At 36.1% G+C, this 17,418-nt stretch overlaps 1 protein-coding gene across 43 annotated transcripts in view; it reads right to left on the reverse strand.

The window, feature by feature from the left end:
• The window catches only part of Ank3 (ankyrin 3), a 503,325-nt gene that overhangs the window by 207,315 nt on the left and 278,592 nt on the right, over positions 1-17,418 (reverse strand). For 29 of the 43 annotated variants that reach the window (XM_048814103.1, XM_048814128.1, XM_048814115.1 and 26 more), the window contains 4 exons: positions 11,115-11,213; positions 4,386-4,571; positions 3,678-3,701; positions 2,402-2,500 (listed from right to left, as the gene is read on the reverse strand). In XM_048814103.1, the coding sequence (XP_048670060.1) occupies positions 2,402-2,500; positions 3,678-3,701; positions 4,386-4,571; positions 11,115-11,213 (408 nt within the window). The remainder of the gene's footprint in view (positions 1-2,401; positions 2,501-3,677; positions 3,702-4,385; positions 4,572-11,114; positions 11,214-17,418) is intronic. The other 14 variants (XM_048814271.1, XM_048814085.1, XM_048814206.1 and 11 more) reach the window with 1 other exon arrangement.

Consider the following 17,418-nt stretch of genomic DNA (forward strand, 5'->3'; position numbering starts at 1 on the left):
CTTAGTTCTGTGATTTATGGTTACGATCTGCAGCGAGTTCTTAGCAAACAAGGCTTAATGATTTTCCCTTCATCATTCTGAGCAGATAGAATCTGATTCCACCTTCGGTCCAGGGCCTCTTTCTTTCACATCTGCACTCCTGAGAGAACTGTGACCTAGAAAGACCCTGCTGGGATTGGGAAGCAGGTAGCCTCTACAGTATTAAAGTGTAGGTGCTGGATGAATAGTAACCAAATTACAACAGGGTTGGAACCTAAAACAGACAAGCTCTTAATAGAGAGTTCTCTTCAGCACGGTAAAACAAGTCATCCATTACCTGCTGCTGAGAGAAGCAGAAGTTGTTGGGTGTGAGTAACAGCTGAGGTCTCCTATAAGTACAATGAAATTCTGCCACAGCCTTCAGAGCAGGGAAGGCTACGAGGAAGGAATGATCAAGAAAAATGTTTTTCTAAGTCAGTGAGAAGTCTGGATTTTAACCTATTTTAAACAAAAGCAAGCATGGTTATTTTAAATCATGATGAGTTGGGCAAGGTTAACTATGTGAGTCTAAGGTCTTCAAGGATCTTTAATCAATAAATGAGCTTCTTCTGTAATTACCACTGCCATTTGTTCTAATGTAAATTGTTTTAATGTAAATGAATGCTCTGGAATTGCTTGAAGGAGTTGGAAAATACTATAATTCGCGTTCTTTCAAATTGCTTAACCATTCCCCCAAACTTATTTTCAGCAGCATTTCTGAACAATGGCACAAAGACAACCTCAGATACTACCCTGACATGAATTTTCCAAATGTCCTAATTAGAAGATGTGACTTAATGAGTTTTTCTTTTCTTTTTTTTTAAATTTTACTGTGTATTATAGAAATAAAGCCAGAAGAAGGCATCATGAAATGAACTCCAGTTTTAACGTTGATATATCTGATTTATACTTGGCTTAAAGAAGTGCTTAACATTGTCCTTCAAAGAGTCAAAGTGGGCCTTGGCTCTGCCACATCAAGGATGTAGTTAATACACTAAGAACAAAGCTTTAGTGTGGAAAGAGCTAACTGGCACTCTCAAATCATTGAAACTGATAGAGGCTGTAACAAGCTGATGACAATGGTGCAGGAAATAGACTTTACATTAGTGCAATCTGAGCTCTTATTAATTTTTATAGAACTAGTGAATTATAAGAATAATGGACTCCTTTAAGTTGCTTAAGGGAAATGGAATTCTGGAGTAGTTAAGAGCTTTGGGGCTGAAATCCTGCCTCTTCCAAACTGCCTGGCTCTCTGATCCTGGAGCTGCTACTTTTTAGCTCTAAGCCTTGGTTTCCTCTTTTGTAGAATAGTTGTAAATCACACTTCCCTTCCTGTTAGGATAAGTGAGATAAAATGTTTGGCCTGGCACTTCCTACCCAGTAAATACTTCAAAAATGGTATTACTTGTATTACTGTTACTGCTAGTCCTGGCATTATGCCCTGACTCCCTATCTCATCTTATCCCATTCCTCTTCTAACAAAGTTTCAGCAGAAGTAATATTTCAGAGGTTATGTTCAGAGTAATATTGCTGCTGCTGTTGATGGTATGTCAGGTACTGTGGTCAGGGCTTTATACGTACTACCTCTTAATTGTCATAGTGACTTGAGGGAGAGATGTTATTAGTTTATTATGATTATTAAATTTCATAATTCCTATTATTCATCTTATAAATGAAACTTATAGATGCACAGAAGTTAGAGCCAAACTTTGAACTCTGGAGTATGAATTCAGAGTCCACACTTTCAGCTGCGACTCCTTCCTATTTCCAACCTCATTTCTGTTTCTGACAGTGATGTTTCTGATTATCAGGCCTAAAGTTCAGTGCAGTATTACTGTGTTTGGGTGTCCAAGCTGCTGTTGGGTGGCATGCATGACATTCTAGTTCTTTCTCAATGAGAGCCTGAGTGGTTAGGGAATCTTGTTACTCATTTTAAAAGTGTAAAGGAGACAAAAAGATTCTGAAGGGTGGGAAGTGTGGGCCTCACCTGGATATTGTAAAGCACATTCCCACCTTTAATGTGGAGACCCTGATCCCGAGAGCAATCTCAGTGCCATCCGAACAATTTTTAGCAGTTTCATTAATTTCCACTTGGGGAACTCTTGGCAGTTCCCCACCATGATTACTAGAACCACATATTCAATATATCCACTTATTACTCATCACCCACCCATGTAGCCCGATGTTGATTTAGTTTTCCTGCTAGGAAATTGGCACACCTATATAACCAAGAAAATATGCTAGAGTGAGTAGGAGGTACAGTTTTCACTGATTGGAAGAACCCTTGGAGGTCAACTGTCCCAACCTCTTCCTTATGCTGGAAAAAGGAGAGTTAAAAATCATTTCAAATGCTTAAAGTCATTACACATCGCTGTGCTCTTACCCTTGCAGTGAAGTCCACAGCAGCCGCTCTGTTTAACAGCAACGTGGCCACATTGATATTTCCATAGTGAGCAGCTATGTGGAGCGGAGTGAAGCCACTCTGTAAAGAAAACACAGCAGACATTCAATTGATTCCTGCCAGTTCTTTGTCTGACAGGTTACTATCATAATCTTTCCCAAATAAAAATGAGGAAGCAAAATATGCTGAGATCCACATTCTATTCTGAACTAGGTTTCGATCAGTGCCAGTTGCTCACTGGGCTTCTAATACACCCCACACTCACGGGCAAAGAAACAGCCAGGGAAAAAAATCCCAGGGTAGCAGTGGATCGATTTCGTTAGTCCAGTAAATTGAACTACATAGAAACCAACATTTCAAAAAGTTAAAATAAGGATCATAAGAAAAAACTTTTTAGCTCATAGAAAGCTTGAACATTACTATTTTAAAGCTGCTTTATTACTTATGGTAGAATAGATCATTGAAACTCTTCATCCAAATTCAATTAGTTTTATATATTCAATATAAATTCAAATTCACAATAGTAAATGCCAATTTTAATGACTCAAACAATTTGGGGGGAAGCAGTACTAGCACACAATTGATTGTGCATAACGGGTGACTGTATTCTATAAAGATTCCACAAGTTGATCTCGTTGTTAGCAAATGCCTATTCACTAACACAGTTTTCTTGATTTTTTTTCCTAAACCATGATCATTTTACTTCCTTAAAAGTGCTAAACATGCAGCGATTCACTTAGTCCCCAAAGATTGAAACCTTAGAGGAACTAGATGCATTTCTAGTGTGTGAGCAAGCTTCTTAGCCATGCCAGCCGTCTGACTCTTGTGGAAGGTGGGTCATATTGTCACCTTTCTGAGGTAACTTTCCCTTTGCTGACACTATGGAGGGTAAGTGTCATGCAGAACCCTAAAGAATCAATTCTGGAGGAGTAGAATGACAGGGTTGTCTGCAGCTTCAGGTATAGCTGATAAGCATCTAAAGTGTCAAAACTCTTCAGGTCACATGCAACACATTTAAGTTCCAGGGATTCCTAAATCTTCCCTTCCAACACCAAGTTCAGCTGCAGAAAGCCCTGGTACTCAAACTACTGTCTGCTCTAGCACATGCTCCTTTGCGGGGCAGGGAATAAAGCAGGTATCTAGCCTACAGAAGGCGATGCAAAGGAAGGAAGGAAATGAGGCAGCAGCACTACATAATGGGTAAGTGATGATGCGATATAGATTATACATATATGTAGATATATATATATATATATACCTCTGTTGTTCTATTCACCACCATCTAGGTTAACACATTTGGAAGCAAAGAGGAGGAAAAAATGAACGGTTAGTTCACTATTGGTGACATGGATTGCAGAAAGCTCATGACAGCTTAGGAATGATGATGAAAGCTATAATGGAAGCACAAAAGGCACAGAGAAAGCTAGACTGAATGGAGGGCGCCACGCGACGACCTAGTCCAGTTGCCACATTTCCTTCACAGAGACTTTCAAGTAAGACATGTCAAGACAATGGGAACTTCCAGCTGTGGCTCTCGCGGCTGGCATGCTTTCCGCAGCTGATCTACACTCAGTTTACTGCCTGTCATCTCAGACATCAACAGAGGCTTACTGGGACACATTGTCTTTGGCAATTTTTGACTTTTCACCCTGATATTTGAGTTGCAGTGTTCAATACATTCCCAATATGTATTAAAAGGAAGGAAACTATCAATGGCACATCAGCGGTTTCTTTTGTGGGGGGCTCCCTTTTAGCATGCACGGGGCAGCACCTGCAGCATCCTTTAGCTTTTTATATTAAGGGAGGGTGTGCGTTCGCTTGACTGGCTTGGACATACATTTTTTCATTCCTTTCGGTGAAGGTAAGTTTTGGGCATGAGTTTGCCAAGAGGGAGACCAGGCGTCCTTAAAGGCCGTGTGTCTGACTCAGGATTGCTGCAGGAAACACCTGCGTCCCTGGGCCTCACCTTTGACTCCACATCTGCGTTGTTGTCATTCTGCAGCAGCAGGGCGGCGGCTTTCGTGTCATCTTTTCTGGCTGCAATATGAAGAGCTGGAAGACGTACTTTGCCTTTCGTGTCATTCTCTAGGAGGAGTGAAACTACTTGGTCATGACCTTGTTGCAAAGCTACAGCCAGTGGTGTGAAGCCATCCTGCAAATAAATGGATGCATCAAGATGGGTGAATATTTTCTTTTTGATCCAATTAAATAAGAAAGCAGCCATATCAATTTTTGTTGAGGTTCATTAAAAGCTAACTTTATATTCAAATAGACATATATTTGGAAAGACTTCTATCTATCCAAAACAAAAATCGTAAGATCATAAAAATTTCTTGCTAAGCTTTTTTTCCCCCTCTGTTGAAAAGTAGCACTTACATATTAATTGGAAAAAGTTTGCAAATATACAAAAGTACTACATAAAAAAGAAAAAAAAATTATAATTTCACTACACATAAAATCATCTCAATAAAATCAGAACACTTCAGGTTAAATCTAGGCAAAGTTTTGCAAAAAGCTTATTTAAATATGATGTAAAAATTTTTACTGATATAGATGGGGTTTGTGCCTACCTGTTCTTTACCATGTTGCCTAGCATAAGCCTGGTGCCCTGTCAGTATCATAAATTAATCAACCATTGTCATTGCTGTTTTAAGAAAGGTCCACATGAAAGACTCTTGCTTTCTTTCACCAATAAGGAAAGACAACACACTGATCTTGCAGAATTCAACTTTAGCTACATTTTTTTGTTAAATTGTATTGTGGCTTGAGAAATCATAATTATATATAGTTATGGGGTAAATATGATTTATGGATATGATGTGGAATGATTAAATCAACTTAATTAACATATCCACCACCTCAATTACTTTTATCCTTGTGATGAGAACATTTGAAATTTATTTTCCTAGCAACTTTGAATTGTACAATATGCTATTACTAACTACATTCACCCATCTGTGTCATAGACCTTTCCCTCCAAAAACTTCATTATTCCTGTTTGAGACTTGGTCCTCTTTGCTCAATATTTTCGCACTCTCCCCAGCCTTAAGCCTCCGGTACCCACTGTCCTAACCTGTGTGTCCATGAGCTTTACTAAAACATGACTTCAGAATAAATTTGGATGTAAGTGCACACTCTACATTTTGCATCTTCCCTTTGTTTTTCCCTGAGACTTGACAAAAATGAGACAGCTACCAATCTCACAGTGTTTCATTAATTTATTTCATTAATTTCTGTGTAATCTAGAGTTGCTGACGATAGGACAAGCAGCACAGGGTAGAACATTCTAAGACTCACTCACAAATTTTAACTTTGGAATGTTTTCATTATTGTAAGCTCAAAAATTTATTAAAATTCATTTTTACTGTAGAGTTTACAAACAGACTACTTATTACTTTTATTTATTAGTGCATTATAGTTGCAAAAATTAGTGGGTTTCATTTTGAATTATTCTTAAATGCATATAACATATTTTTCTCCTTTTCCTGATTCTTTTATTTCTGTGGTCCTATAGTATAATTAGAGGACTACTCTAATACAAGAGCATTTGTAAAGGGGAGGAAGGAAACCTGGTCAGTTGCATACTAACATCTTGTTGGTCTTCTGAAATCACCACTTCCATTTTTTCCTTTGTTGGAAAATAATCAAGTGCCTCTACTATTTATCTGACTGAACACAAAACTGCACACTTCAGTTGAAAGAATGTGTAAAACATTGGCGCAAAGCACTTAAGGTACTATACTGGCCAGTCTTGTCCCACATAAAACCTTCCCACCAGTTTTCAGACTAACTCTGGATGGGCAAATTCCTACCCTGGCATCCCTCATGGCATTTTCCCCTCCTTGAAATGCCCTCCTCTTCTCCGTGTACAAATCCTATCTAAGCTCAAGCTTTAAGATCCAGTTTAAAGGCCACCTGTTCCTCTTCACTCTACTACTCAAGAAGACAGGAAGGAGAAGGGGAAGGAGAATAGTGGGAAGGGGAGAAGGAAAAGAAGAAAATGGAAATCCCTACTTAACTAGGAGGACATTTTCTCTGCAGTCTGATGGCTAATAAAAAAGCCAGTAGACACTTAAGGACATAAGGATATGAACATTTACAGTTTACTCTTTTAAGAGAAGTAGTACACAAAGCAATAGTAATATGTGATCTCAATTTCACATAGATAAATATCTGTGTGTATCATATATTGATACAAAAACATTTGGATGAATAAACTGTTTTCTCAAGAGAAATTTACATCACCATTTTTCTTTTTATTGAATGTTATCATTATGTGATATTATTACATTTACAAAAGAAAGAAAAAATTTCTTTTTTTTTTTTTTCAGTGCTGGGAATTGAACCCAGGGCCTGGTGCATAGTAGGCAAGTATACTACAACTGGGCTATGTCTCCAGCCCTGAAAAATGCATTTTTATATGAGAGAGCAAAAACAAGAAAATTGCATATGAAGAATTAACTTTGCATCTCACTTTAAAAACCTGCACAGTGCCTAAGGGTAAAAATAACAGTCTACTTCTGTTCTGAATCAAAACAAAATGGCTGCATTTCCATCGACCATCAACATGCATTTATAAATTCAGAGCCTGTTCATAAAGGACAGTCCTGTGTACCACAAAATAAACTGCAAACTGAGCTGATTATCACTGACAAGAATATGTTCCCTGCATAAGCCAATTAAGGACATAAAGACACCAGCTCTAAGGTGTTAATTGCTAAAATTAGAAGCTCTATATTTTGTTTCAAATACAAGCTTAAATAGTGTGGTTTGCTTTGTTCAGTTATTCTTAAAAGTATGAGCAGAAAAGAAATATGATAGAAACTATCAAGAAGAGGGTCCATGCCCTGGTTGTTGAAGGGTGGACCTTCACTGCCTTGTGGAGAGTTTGATGTGTAAGAGATATGCTACAGAATTTCAATAAGCAAATATTTTGCTTAGAGAATAACTATGATCTGCAGATACATAGGGTAAAATTTGATATGCAGTACACAGCAATATAAAAATGGAGTTTAAAAAAACCTAGCATGCCAAAGATTTTATACATATATGAGATATGAATTGTATAGCACACTTACTGAAAAAAATGTTTAAAGAAATTTGGCAGATATCTTTCAGTAAATTAAAAATCCTATTAAAAAGTTCCTATTTAAAGGATCCCTTAATTGCCCTGATTATTCTGTAAATACAGACTTCTGAATAAATGTCACCAATTTGATGGCTAATAAAAAAGCCATACTATAGTTAGAATATCATATCAATCATATGAATAAAAGGTTTCATTTCTTATTGCTATTTTTATTTTCTATGCCAATAATCCACAACAAGAGAAAAAATTCAGTAGATTGAACATCTGCAGGGAACCAGATGTTCTCTATGTAGAGATGTAACAGAGCTCTCAAGAAAATAGAGATTTTACTTGTATTTACAGAGAACATTTATTTATTTCTCATCATAAAACTAAGAAATAATAACATTAAAGTACTGAAAAAGAATACAAACTTTAAAAAATATATGCATCTTTTGCCAAAGACTGAATCTATTATTTCAGGATCTATTTTAGGACCTTTTTTAAAGTTACTTGTGGTTTTGTACTTCTTGGATCTTAAAAACTTAAAATATAGGGCAACTTAGCAATTAACTTACAAGCTAATGCAAATCTATTCACAGTAAGTTGCTTCTAAAGAAGAGCTACTGAAAAGACAAAAAAAAAAAATAGAAAACACAAAGAAAAATACCTAATCTCTAATGTGTAGCAGTTACATATTTATCAAATAATAGACTCAAAAGAAACAGATGTTTAAAGGGTGCTATATATATTAAAAATTGCTTTATATCCAAGTTTTGATTGCTTTTCAAAGAAGACAGACAATGGAATAGCATACTCTCAAATATGTTTAAAAAAATATGAACATTGTACTCCCTGCCTTCTCAATCAGGAACTTGCACATTATATTGTATCAGCTTTTTAATGATTTTATGAAAGCAAAAACCAAAAATTTTAAAAAGTTGAAAAAACAGTTCTGCAAGATAGCAGATCAACAAAAGTGTTTTTTTAATAAGATCATGAACTATGCACAAAATGGATTTTCAAAACTTTTCTCAAGTTGGGTGCAGTGGTGCATGCCTATAATCTGAGCAACTCAGGAGGTTGAGGCAAGAGGATTGAAAGTTGAAGATCAGTCTCAGAAACTTAGTGAGGCCCTGTGCAACTCGTCAAAATAAAAAACATAAAAAGTGCTAGAAGTGTGGGTCAGTGGTAATGTGCCCCTGAGTTAAATAATCCCCAGTACAGAAAACCACAAAAACACACAAAAAAACCTTTTTTCAAGTTTAGTAGTGAATTTAGGTAAATAAATCTTACAGCCAGGCACGGTGGTGCATGCGTGTAATCCCAGAGTCTCAGAAGGCTGAGGCAGGAGGACTGCCAGTTCAAAGCCAGTCTCAGCAACTTAGCCAGGTATTAAGCAAATCAATGAAACTCTGTCTCTAAATAAAATGAGTTGTAGGCAAAATGTTCCATATGCTTTTAAGTATGGGGATGGAAGTAAAGAATCTGTTTATTTTGGGAGACTTGTTGGTTCCCCCCTACCCCGACTTTTGAGCTTTTCTTTGAATTTAAGATGTCTAACTCTGAAATTAAATAACATGTTTGTGGTTTCTAATGTTTTTTCTCATAAAATGTGATTGTTGAAGAACATGAACCCAAAGTTGCTTTCAACAGCACAACACTTTGTTGAATCTTAATAATTCGCATTTTTTTCCTTGGCTGTTCAAAAATATAAAGCAAGAAAGAAGAGCTACTTAGCTATATGAACCTGATGTTGGAAAATACTACCCAACAACCACAAGAGCACTGTGCAATCACTTTCATTAGGACATTTATATTATTTGGTATCTCCATTCAAAAATAGAAATCAATTTGTCTTAACCAACAATGCATGCCTTGCCCTCATTCTTCCTGCGTGGACCTGTGCATCCTACCTGAGGTACTGTGCTCAGAACAGCTACTCTTGAGGGTAAACAGAGGCCCTGCTCTGTGCCTAGCAAATATTCTATTTATTTATTTTTAACTGATACATAAAAATTGCATATATTTACGGGGTACCATGTAATATTTCAATATAGGGATGTGTTGTACAATTGTTCAAATCAAAGTAAAGATATCTCCTCAAATATTGATAGTTTCTTTATAGTAAAAACATTCCAAGTCCTTTCTTCTCTTTGGAAATAGATATTTTCATTGTCTCTGGTCAGCCTACTATGCAATACAGCTCCTAGCAAATGTTTGTTCTTTTGATACCAGCCAGTGTTATTTCTCAAGTAGTTTTATGAATATTATCGTAAAAATAATAAAGTCTCATAATATAATTCTCCAGCAGTATTGAAGAGTATAAAGTGAGATGACTCCCTCCTAATTCTTACAGCAAACTACTAATGGCAAAATACTGCAGATACTTTCTTATGTTAGTAGATAGAGTCTTGTCTCATTTTTAACAAGCCAAATAGCATTTTATTGTATACCGACATTTATTAAACAGGATCCCCACTTGTTCATGTTTAGGTTCTTTTTAGTTTTTTTTAAAATTATTATTACAAATTAATGTTAATGAACATTCTTATATAGTATTATTTTTGCATTCTAATATATCTGTAATATAAATTCTTAGTATGGAGCTGCTAAGTGAAAAGGTATGTAAATATTAATTTTTGATAGTTACTACAAAAGTTTTGTAACCATTATCAATTCAGCAATATTATAGGAAAATTCTGATTTCCTTTCTCAACCTATTTTATTGTTTAATGGTCAACTGATTGGATCTCTGTCTTTAGACAGATTAATGAGTTCATATTTCTTTGACTATGAATGAGGGTGAGAGTACTTTCATGTATTCACAATTTCTTTATTCATCTAGTGATTTCCCCAGGAAGTATTTATTTCAAAAAGTAAATGAGATTATGTGTGATTCCTCTGTTGCTATTTTTCTTGTGCTTCAGGAAATATACTGCATGTAAGTAAGAGAAGTGGGATTATGGTAAAATAATCCTGCATCTGTTAGAATTCACTGCTTTATTAGAAATAGAAAATACTCAGGGGTTGGTCCTTTATTATTAGCAACAGATTTCTAGCAACTCAAAAAAACAAACTACATTACCCAAGACAGCATCAATGACTTAACTTTCGATTTTTAAGTACTTCTTCTATTTAAGACTATAGAGCTTTTCCTTAAATACACTTTGATACTTTAAAATACATAGTAGTTTTATTGAGAAGTATGAATTAAATCTAATTAGGTAACTTCAGGAATATGCAAATCCAATCATAATTAGACTAACTCGAATCTGGAAAAAAACGGATTTAAAACTGATATTTAATAAAAATATTTCAGAACAATGGGTACATTTGAGGTAATATCATTAAGAGACAGAAAAGTGTTCTCTAGACTATATATTTAACAGTAAAATAAAGGTTCAAGTTTAGGGTACAATCAGGCATGTAGAGCAGATAGGGTATCTATGCAATGGAAGATTTTTAAAGATTAAAAAATATTCTCCAACATATTTTATAAAAATGCATGGACCCACGTGTTAATGTACAGCTGTATTTTAAATCCTAGCAGGGCAAATTCTCAACTCCAGATTTACAGAATATCTGGTAAATGTGAACTTAACCATAGAAGCTAAAGTGTCTTACCTCTGTGGCTAGGCTTTGGCTGGCACCATTGTCAAGAAGAAACTTGACGACTTCCAGGTGGTTTTCCTGGGCTGCCATATACAATGGCGTGAAACCATTCTGCAAAATGAGAAACGAATGTTTATCTCATTTCTAGAACCAGTCTGTTTTTCATGGTACTAAGTATACATGCTCTGAGAAGTGCTCCCATGTAATTTCTATAATTCTTTAATGTAGATATTCACATTTATCAGAAAACCTAAGTACCATAATTTTTGCAAAATTCATAATGTAAGTATAATTCATAATTATACTTTGCAATTCATAATTGGAATGCAGATCATAGCTAATAGTCTATAGCTAAGTCTAATTCATAGTAATTTACACACTTCTGAGAAATAAGTATATTCATTCAGTCATCAACCACTTATTCATCACTTACCATGATTTAAAGTATTTTACTACATGCTATGAGGATATGAAGAAAAATACATCTGGTTGCTAAAGCTACCATTCATTAATTATCTTTTAAAAATAAAGATGTAATATACTCAGGCAAAAGTAAGCATCTGAAACAGTTTCAACTTTTTTGGCTTCAAACTTAGCACATGCATACATCCACACACACACATTCACTTTGTATGTGTATGCTTGTCTGAAATGTGCTTATGCATTTGGATCTAAGCAAATGAATGTGCATATGACATCTTAAGTTTCTTATTAAAAACATGTTTCCTGTGTTTGTTCTCTAGAATGTTTTATACCTAATAAATTGATATTTTACAATAAAATTTTAAAATATTAAAAGATTTCTCAAACTACAAATTCTCTGTATACATTTTTTAAATCCATGCTAAAGTATGTTATTTTATTAAGACTGTATCCAAGATATTTATTTAATTCAGAATACAGTTCTATTTAAATGACTGTTCATGAAATTATTATATAGATAATACTATTTCAAAGCTTAAAATATATTTTAAACTAAAATATTACCAAATAGGATTCAAGCTTTTGTGATTCAAAAGTTTGAGTTTCCTCATTATAAATGTCAATTATTATATGATCATCTTACTAATCCATAATCAGCCTCTGGTGACCTCACATTTTTGGTTTACAGCTGGGAATTAGTAAATTAAGAAGATCCTTGAGGATGGCATGGCAGTACACACCTGTAATCTCAGCTACTCTGGAGGCTGAGCAGGTGGATCCCAAGTAGAGGCTAGTCTAGGCAAGATAGCAAGACCCTGTCTCAAAATAAAATAAAAACACTTGGGACTTTAGCTTAATGGTAGTACGCTTGCCTAGTAAGTGTGAAGCTCTGGGCTCAATGTCCCGTGCCCTAACCATATCCTTGAACAGATAAAAGTGGTAGTGACCAAACAACTCCACCATGGCCTGTGTACTCATCAGAGAGCACCTCTCTTCATTTTACTCCAGTTTGCTCATAGTTGCAACAAGTTATCTGGTTATCAAGCTCAACAGTAAAAAATTAGAGGAATATAACAGCAGCCAGCTAGCTCCTTCCTGGGGAATGGTCTGTCTGGTAGTATCTCTGGAGCCTATTGTTTCTGTCATGAAGGCTACATCAGCCTTTAAACATGAAGCATGGACTAACTGCAACATTCTGTGGGGGTTGTGGGTGAGTTTTGTCACTTTTCCCAGAGCTATGAGGGAAACTGAAAGAGTTAGGACTACCTTCACCATACTTATATCTTTCTCATTTTCTTACTTCACCAAAATGAAAGATCATTTAATTCTTGACTAAATGTCCTTTTAGCAATAAAACTAAAGCAGCAATATGAAGAAAGGGAGGGAGGGAGGAAGGAATAAAGGAGATGGGGATGGAAGGATGGAAAAGAAAAACAAAGGTGAAAACCAGTGTGGATTTTTCTTACAGCTAAATGAATGAGCATTTGTCTTCTTTCATCAAGTTCTCTGAAAGCCAAAATTTCCAGAGGGCAGTTTCAAATTTTAGGAGTAAAGTTCTTAAGAAAAACTTCCACAAGTTCACACCTAAGTATCAACAAGTCATGTCATGTCAGTTGGTTCTAGGCAGCAGCGGGGAGGTCTGCTGTGGTGGTGTGGTACAGGGCTGCCTAAGCGACACTGGTTTACCCATGCACATCCAGCCCAGTGCACATCCCCTGGTCCAGAGATCATCATCCAGAACCAAGCATTTCCTGATCCAGGAGGAAAGTCCTAAGTCAGGAAGCAAGATTGAAGGGGATGCTATTCGTACAGACCTGGGTCTTCTAGAGAGCCATTCTTCAGAAACACAACTTTTAAATCATTCCACATGAGAGTGGATGTGTAACCAATGTGAATCTGCATTATGTATATAGGGTAAAAATGGGAGTTCATAATCCGCTTGAATCAAATGTATGAAATATGATATGTCAAGAACTTTGTAATGTTTTGAACAACTAATAAAAAAAATCATTCCACATGCCCTTTTTCATAATAGCAGAAGAGATGAGTAGAGTTAGGATTTAGAACTAGCACAAAGACAAGAGCCCCGGCAAGATACAGCCCAGTAATGAATGGTTTCCCATGGTGGCTTTCCCCATTTTTCATGAAGGCTTGCCATCCAAAGGTTATTTAATGAAGGTCAGTCATTTTCTGAAAGTTCACATTCTTGTTCATTTTTTGATTTTTAAAAATATTTGTTTGATAGTCACAATCTATAAGATTCACCCTTATAGAGTATACAATTCAGTGGGTTTTAGTATATTCACAACACTGGGCAACTGGCCTTGACAGACAGGAGCCTTGTCAAGACACAGCCCCTTGCTCCTGGACTCATCTTCAGCACTTACCTGCTAGTACTAGCCCCCTACACACCCCCTGGCAGCCACTAATCTACTTCATCTCTGTGGCTTTGTCTATTTTGTACATTTCATATAAATGAATCATACAATATGTAACCATGAATGGTCTTGGGCTATTTCTGCTGTCTACGGTGATAAAAAAAAAATGGGGAGAGACTTCATGACTGAAATTTTAATTTTATAGTAGGCGTTTGTGGTGTGTGTGTGTGTGTGTGTGTGTGTGTGTTTATTTGACTTTGCTATGGTTTTGGTTAACCATACCCACATCGATTTCCTCTTCATTTGACAATGTTACCCTTATTTTCTTTTGGAAAAATCACTCTTCCCTGCCATGTAAGTGTGGCTTGACTTGGTTGAACTTGGCGACAGATAGGCTTGCCCTTCTGTAACTATGTGGGAGACATGTACTGGATACCTTTGTTTTGCTCTTTAGAATCTACTCTCCCCAGCTGTTCTTCACTCACTGACTTACAGGAACCAGATTAATGGGAAAATCTGACTCTGGTTTTGGTCAGGCTCCACCGCCCTCCACCCCAAGTATCAGGTCCCCTAAACTTTCTAAAAGTTTATTTAGTCTTTTATTCTCGGTGTTCTCAATCTAATTCTAATAAGTTCATCCTTACATTTGCTTAAGTTAATTTCTGTTCCATGAATCTAAATACAAATTAACACAAATTTCATCTATCAAGAAAGGATCAACAAAGTACAAAAATACATATATCACTCTGTTATGATTCTAGGAAGAAAATTGTAAGCATCCTTTGGGAAGATTGAATAAAAACATTATCATCACTCTTTAGCTCAACAAGGCTTAAGGCATCTACAGTAATTCAGTGTGTTGTCATTGGATGGCTTATAGCTGTAATGATTTTTAGTGAAGTGGACCTGGATTGGGAGAATGGTCATATTTCAGAAAGATTCTTCCCTTCTTAAGAGAAAAAGTACACCATTATTTTCATATTAATTTCCTAAGTTAGGAAATTTCCAAAACAAAACTGGTAGAAAAGGAACATAAGGTGCCTGATTTACATTTTCTTTTCTGGAGCAACAATATATTTAATTCTCAAAAGGCAGAGCAGCTTCAGATCCAATGAGTATGCTATTTGAAGTCTGATTTTATCTAATACCTTCAATACCTTCTGCTCTGAATGTTTACAGTGGTGCTATAATAAGCATGTAAATCAGCAGACTTATAATTTGGTAGACAGCACGGAGGCATCCAGCACAATACCCACCAAAATAAATAAATAAAGAGCCCTCCTGTGGTTTCATTTAAGGGCTTAAATTTTATCTGTGAAAATTTCCCAGCCATTCTAGTTCTCTATGGCCTCTGTGCATCATAAGGTGCTGTTTTTAATTAAGATATAAGGGCATTGTGAAGATTTCGCTGATTCATATATGGCTGTAATTTTTGTGAAAGTCAAATTAGAGGTTTAATACAAGGTCATAAGTCAGGGAGCCTCATCTGGATCATATTCATTTGTCTGACTTTGTTAGGATCTAACTTTCTTAGCATAGGAATACCGCCATACAGGCAAAGACCAAAAAGGCACATAAGGAGCTCTGGGTGACTTAGTGGGTCTTGCCATTATTAATGCCATCGTGAAAAATTGTTCATTTAGAATATTTTGATAGCTGAAATTCTATCTGAAAAGGTGTTGCCTCTTTATAAACACAATTTTATATTACAGAATAAAGACAAAAGGGAGAAGAGTGATGGATGTCATTTGACTTAGCAGTTTGAGGTTTTTCAATAACACTGTTCACTGTTATGTTTAGTGCAAAATATTAAGGACTTAACAATAGAAAAATTCTTCATAATTACAATGTAAGTAACCAACCCAACCTCTTTCTTAAGGTATGGTTAAGTGATCTCTGGGATGTTAATTAATATTAAGTAAAAGTTAATGATCTTGCTGGGTGTGGTGGTGCATGCCTGTAATCCCAATAGCTTGGGAGGCTGAGGCATGAGGATCTCCAGTTCAAAGCCAGCCTCAGCAAAAGTAAGGAACTAAGAAACTTAGTGAGATCCTGTCTCTGAATAAAATATAAAATAGGGCTAGGAATGTGACTCAGTGGTTGAGTACCCCTGAGTTCAACCCCAAGTATCACCCCAACACCCCAAAAAGAGTTAATGGTCTTTTTAAGATCTAAGATCAAGGCAACAGCAAAAATTGGTTTAAAATAAAATCTGTGAATTCCTATGTTGCCCAATGTCATTTCTATTTTAAAGGAGAATTTTTATACTCAGGGAACCAAGAGGCTCTCTCAACTGTTTCTTATTGGCCATTACACATTGCTAATAGGTTAAAATTTCACTTAGAGAAAGATACTATCTTTTGTGAATATTAATATCTCCATGACATTTTATGTGCTGCCACCTCAATGGAATTTAATCTTCTTTCATGGCACCATTGCTTGCTATTCTTTATAAAAGTTCCTACTGAAGAGTTGCTACCAGAAATTATCAGGGAAAATCCACTTTGCTACATGGTCACCTCGTTATCTGAATTACCCACAGAGCAAGGCTATGAAGAAGCTGCACTAGGGCAGGACCCCAGAGGAAGGGGAAACCCTTTGCTATGCACTGTGTGTCAGGGAATCCCATAGGCTACATCCTTCTCCCTGTCTCAGCAGTGTGGAATGTGTATAAATTGAAATCAAAACTGGCTAGGATTTTATTTCGACTGCAGTTTTCCCAGACACTGCAGAGCAGGTTTGAAACTATAGCTGCTCTAAAAAATCAGTCAAGAATGCATGTAATGTTTAAAAGGAAGTTGTTTATTTTCCCTCTTCTGGGAATACAAGAAATAAAAAATAAATGGAATAAAGAGTTTCCCACTATCTTGGGGCCTAAAACTAGCAATTTTTTAGTGAAAATGTGTGGCAATATTTTGGAAAAAAAAATTGGCTTAAAAGCATATGCTTCTATTACAGTCAACTGGTTTTTATCTCTCAAAACACTTGCCAATGTTCAAATTTCTGTCACCCCTTTCTAGAAAATTATTAATAGTTGAAGTAAATTCTTACAGAAGGTCAGAACACCTGGCGTAGACCATGTGACAAAGGTCCAACCACAGGTAACTGGAAAGAAATTAGAGCAAATATAGCTGCAAGCACTTCCTTTTCCATGGCTCTAAAGTTGAATGGTGACAGAGCTATTGCTGCTCTGGGTGTAGTAAATGGGAGAGGAAGTCACTGCAGTGTTGCAGACTCATACAGCAGAAGAGATTCCTGTTATGTGAAGATAATCAGTACTAGAAAAGGTGATGAAACCATGTGCACTTAAACTGAAGATCCAAAGTGCATTGTAAATGATATAAAAAGTTTTCTTGAGTCTTAATCTTGAAAGATAAAAGTAGACATTGTAAATCTAAGTTTATGTGATTTAACAAAACACAGATTATAACTGCAGTCATGTATGAGGTTCTTGGAATAAACAGACTAAATGAGGTGTGATTTTTGGGGGGAGGGGGTGGGGGCGGGGCGGGCAG

The sequence above is a fragment of the Marmota marmota genome, unplaced genomic scaffold (assembly GCF_001458135.2).
Source record: "Marmota marmota marmota unplaced genomic scaffold, marMar, whole genome shotgun sequence".
Lineage (NCBI taxonomy): Eukaryota > Metazoa > Chordata > Mammalia > Rodentia > Sciuridae > Marmota > Marmota marmota.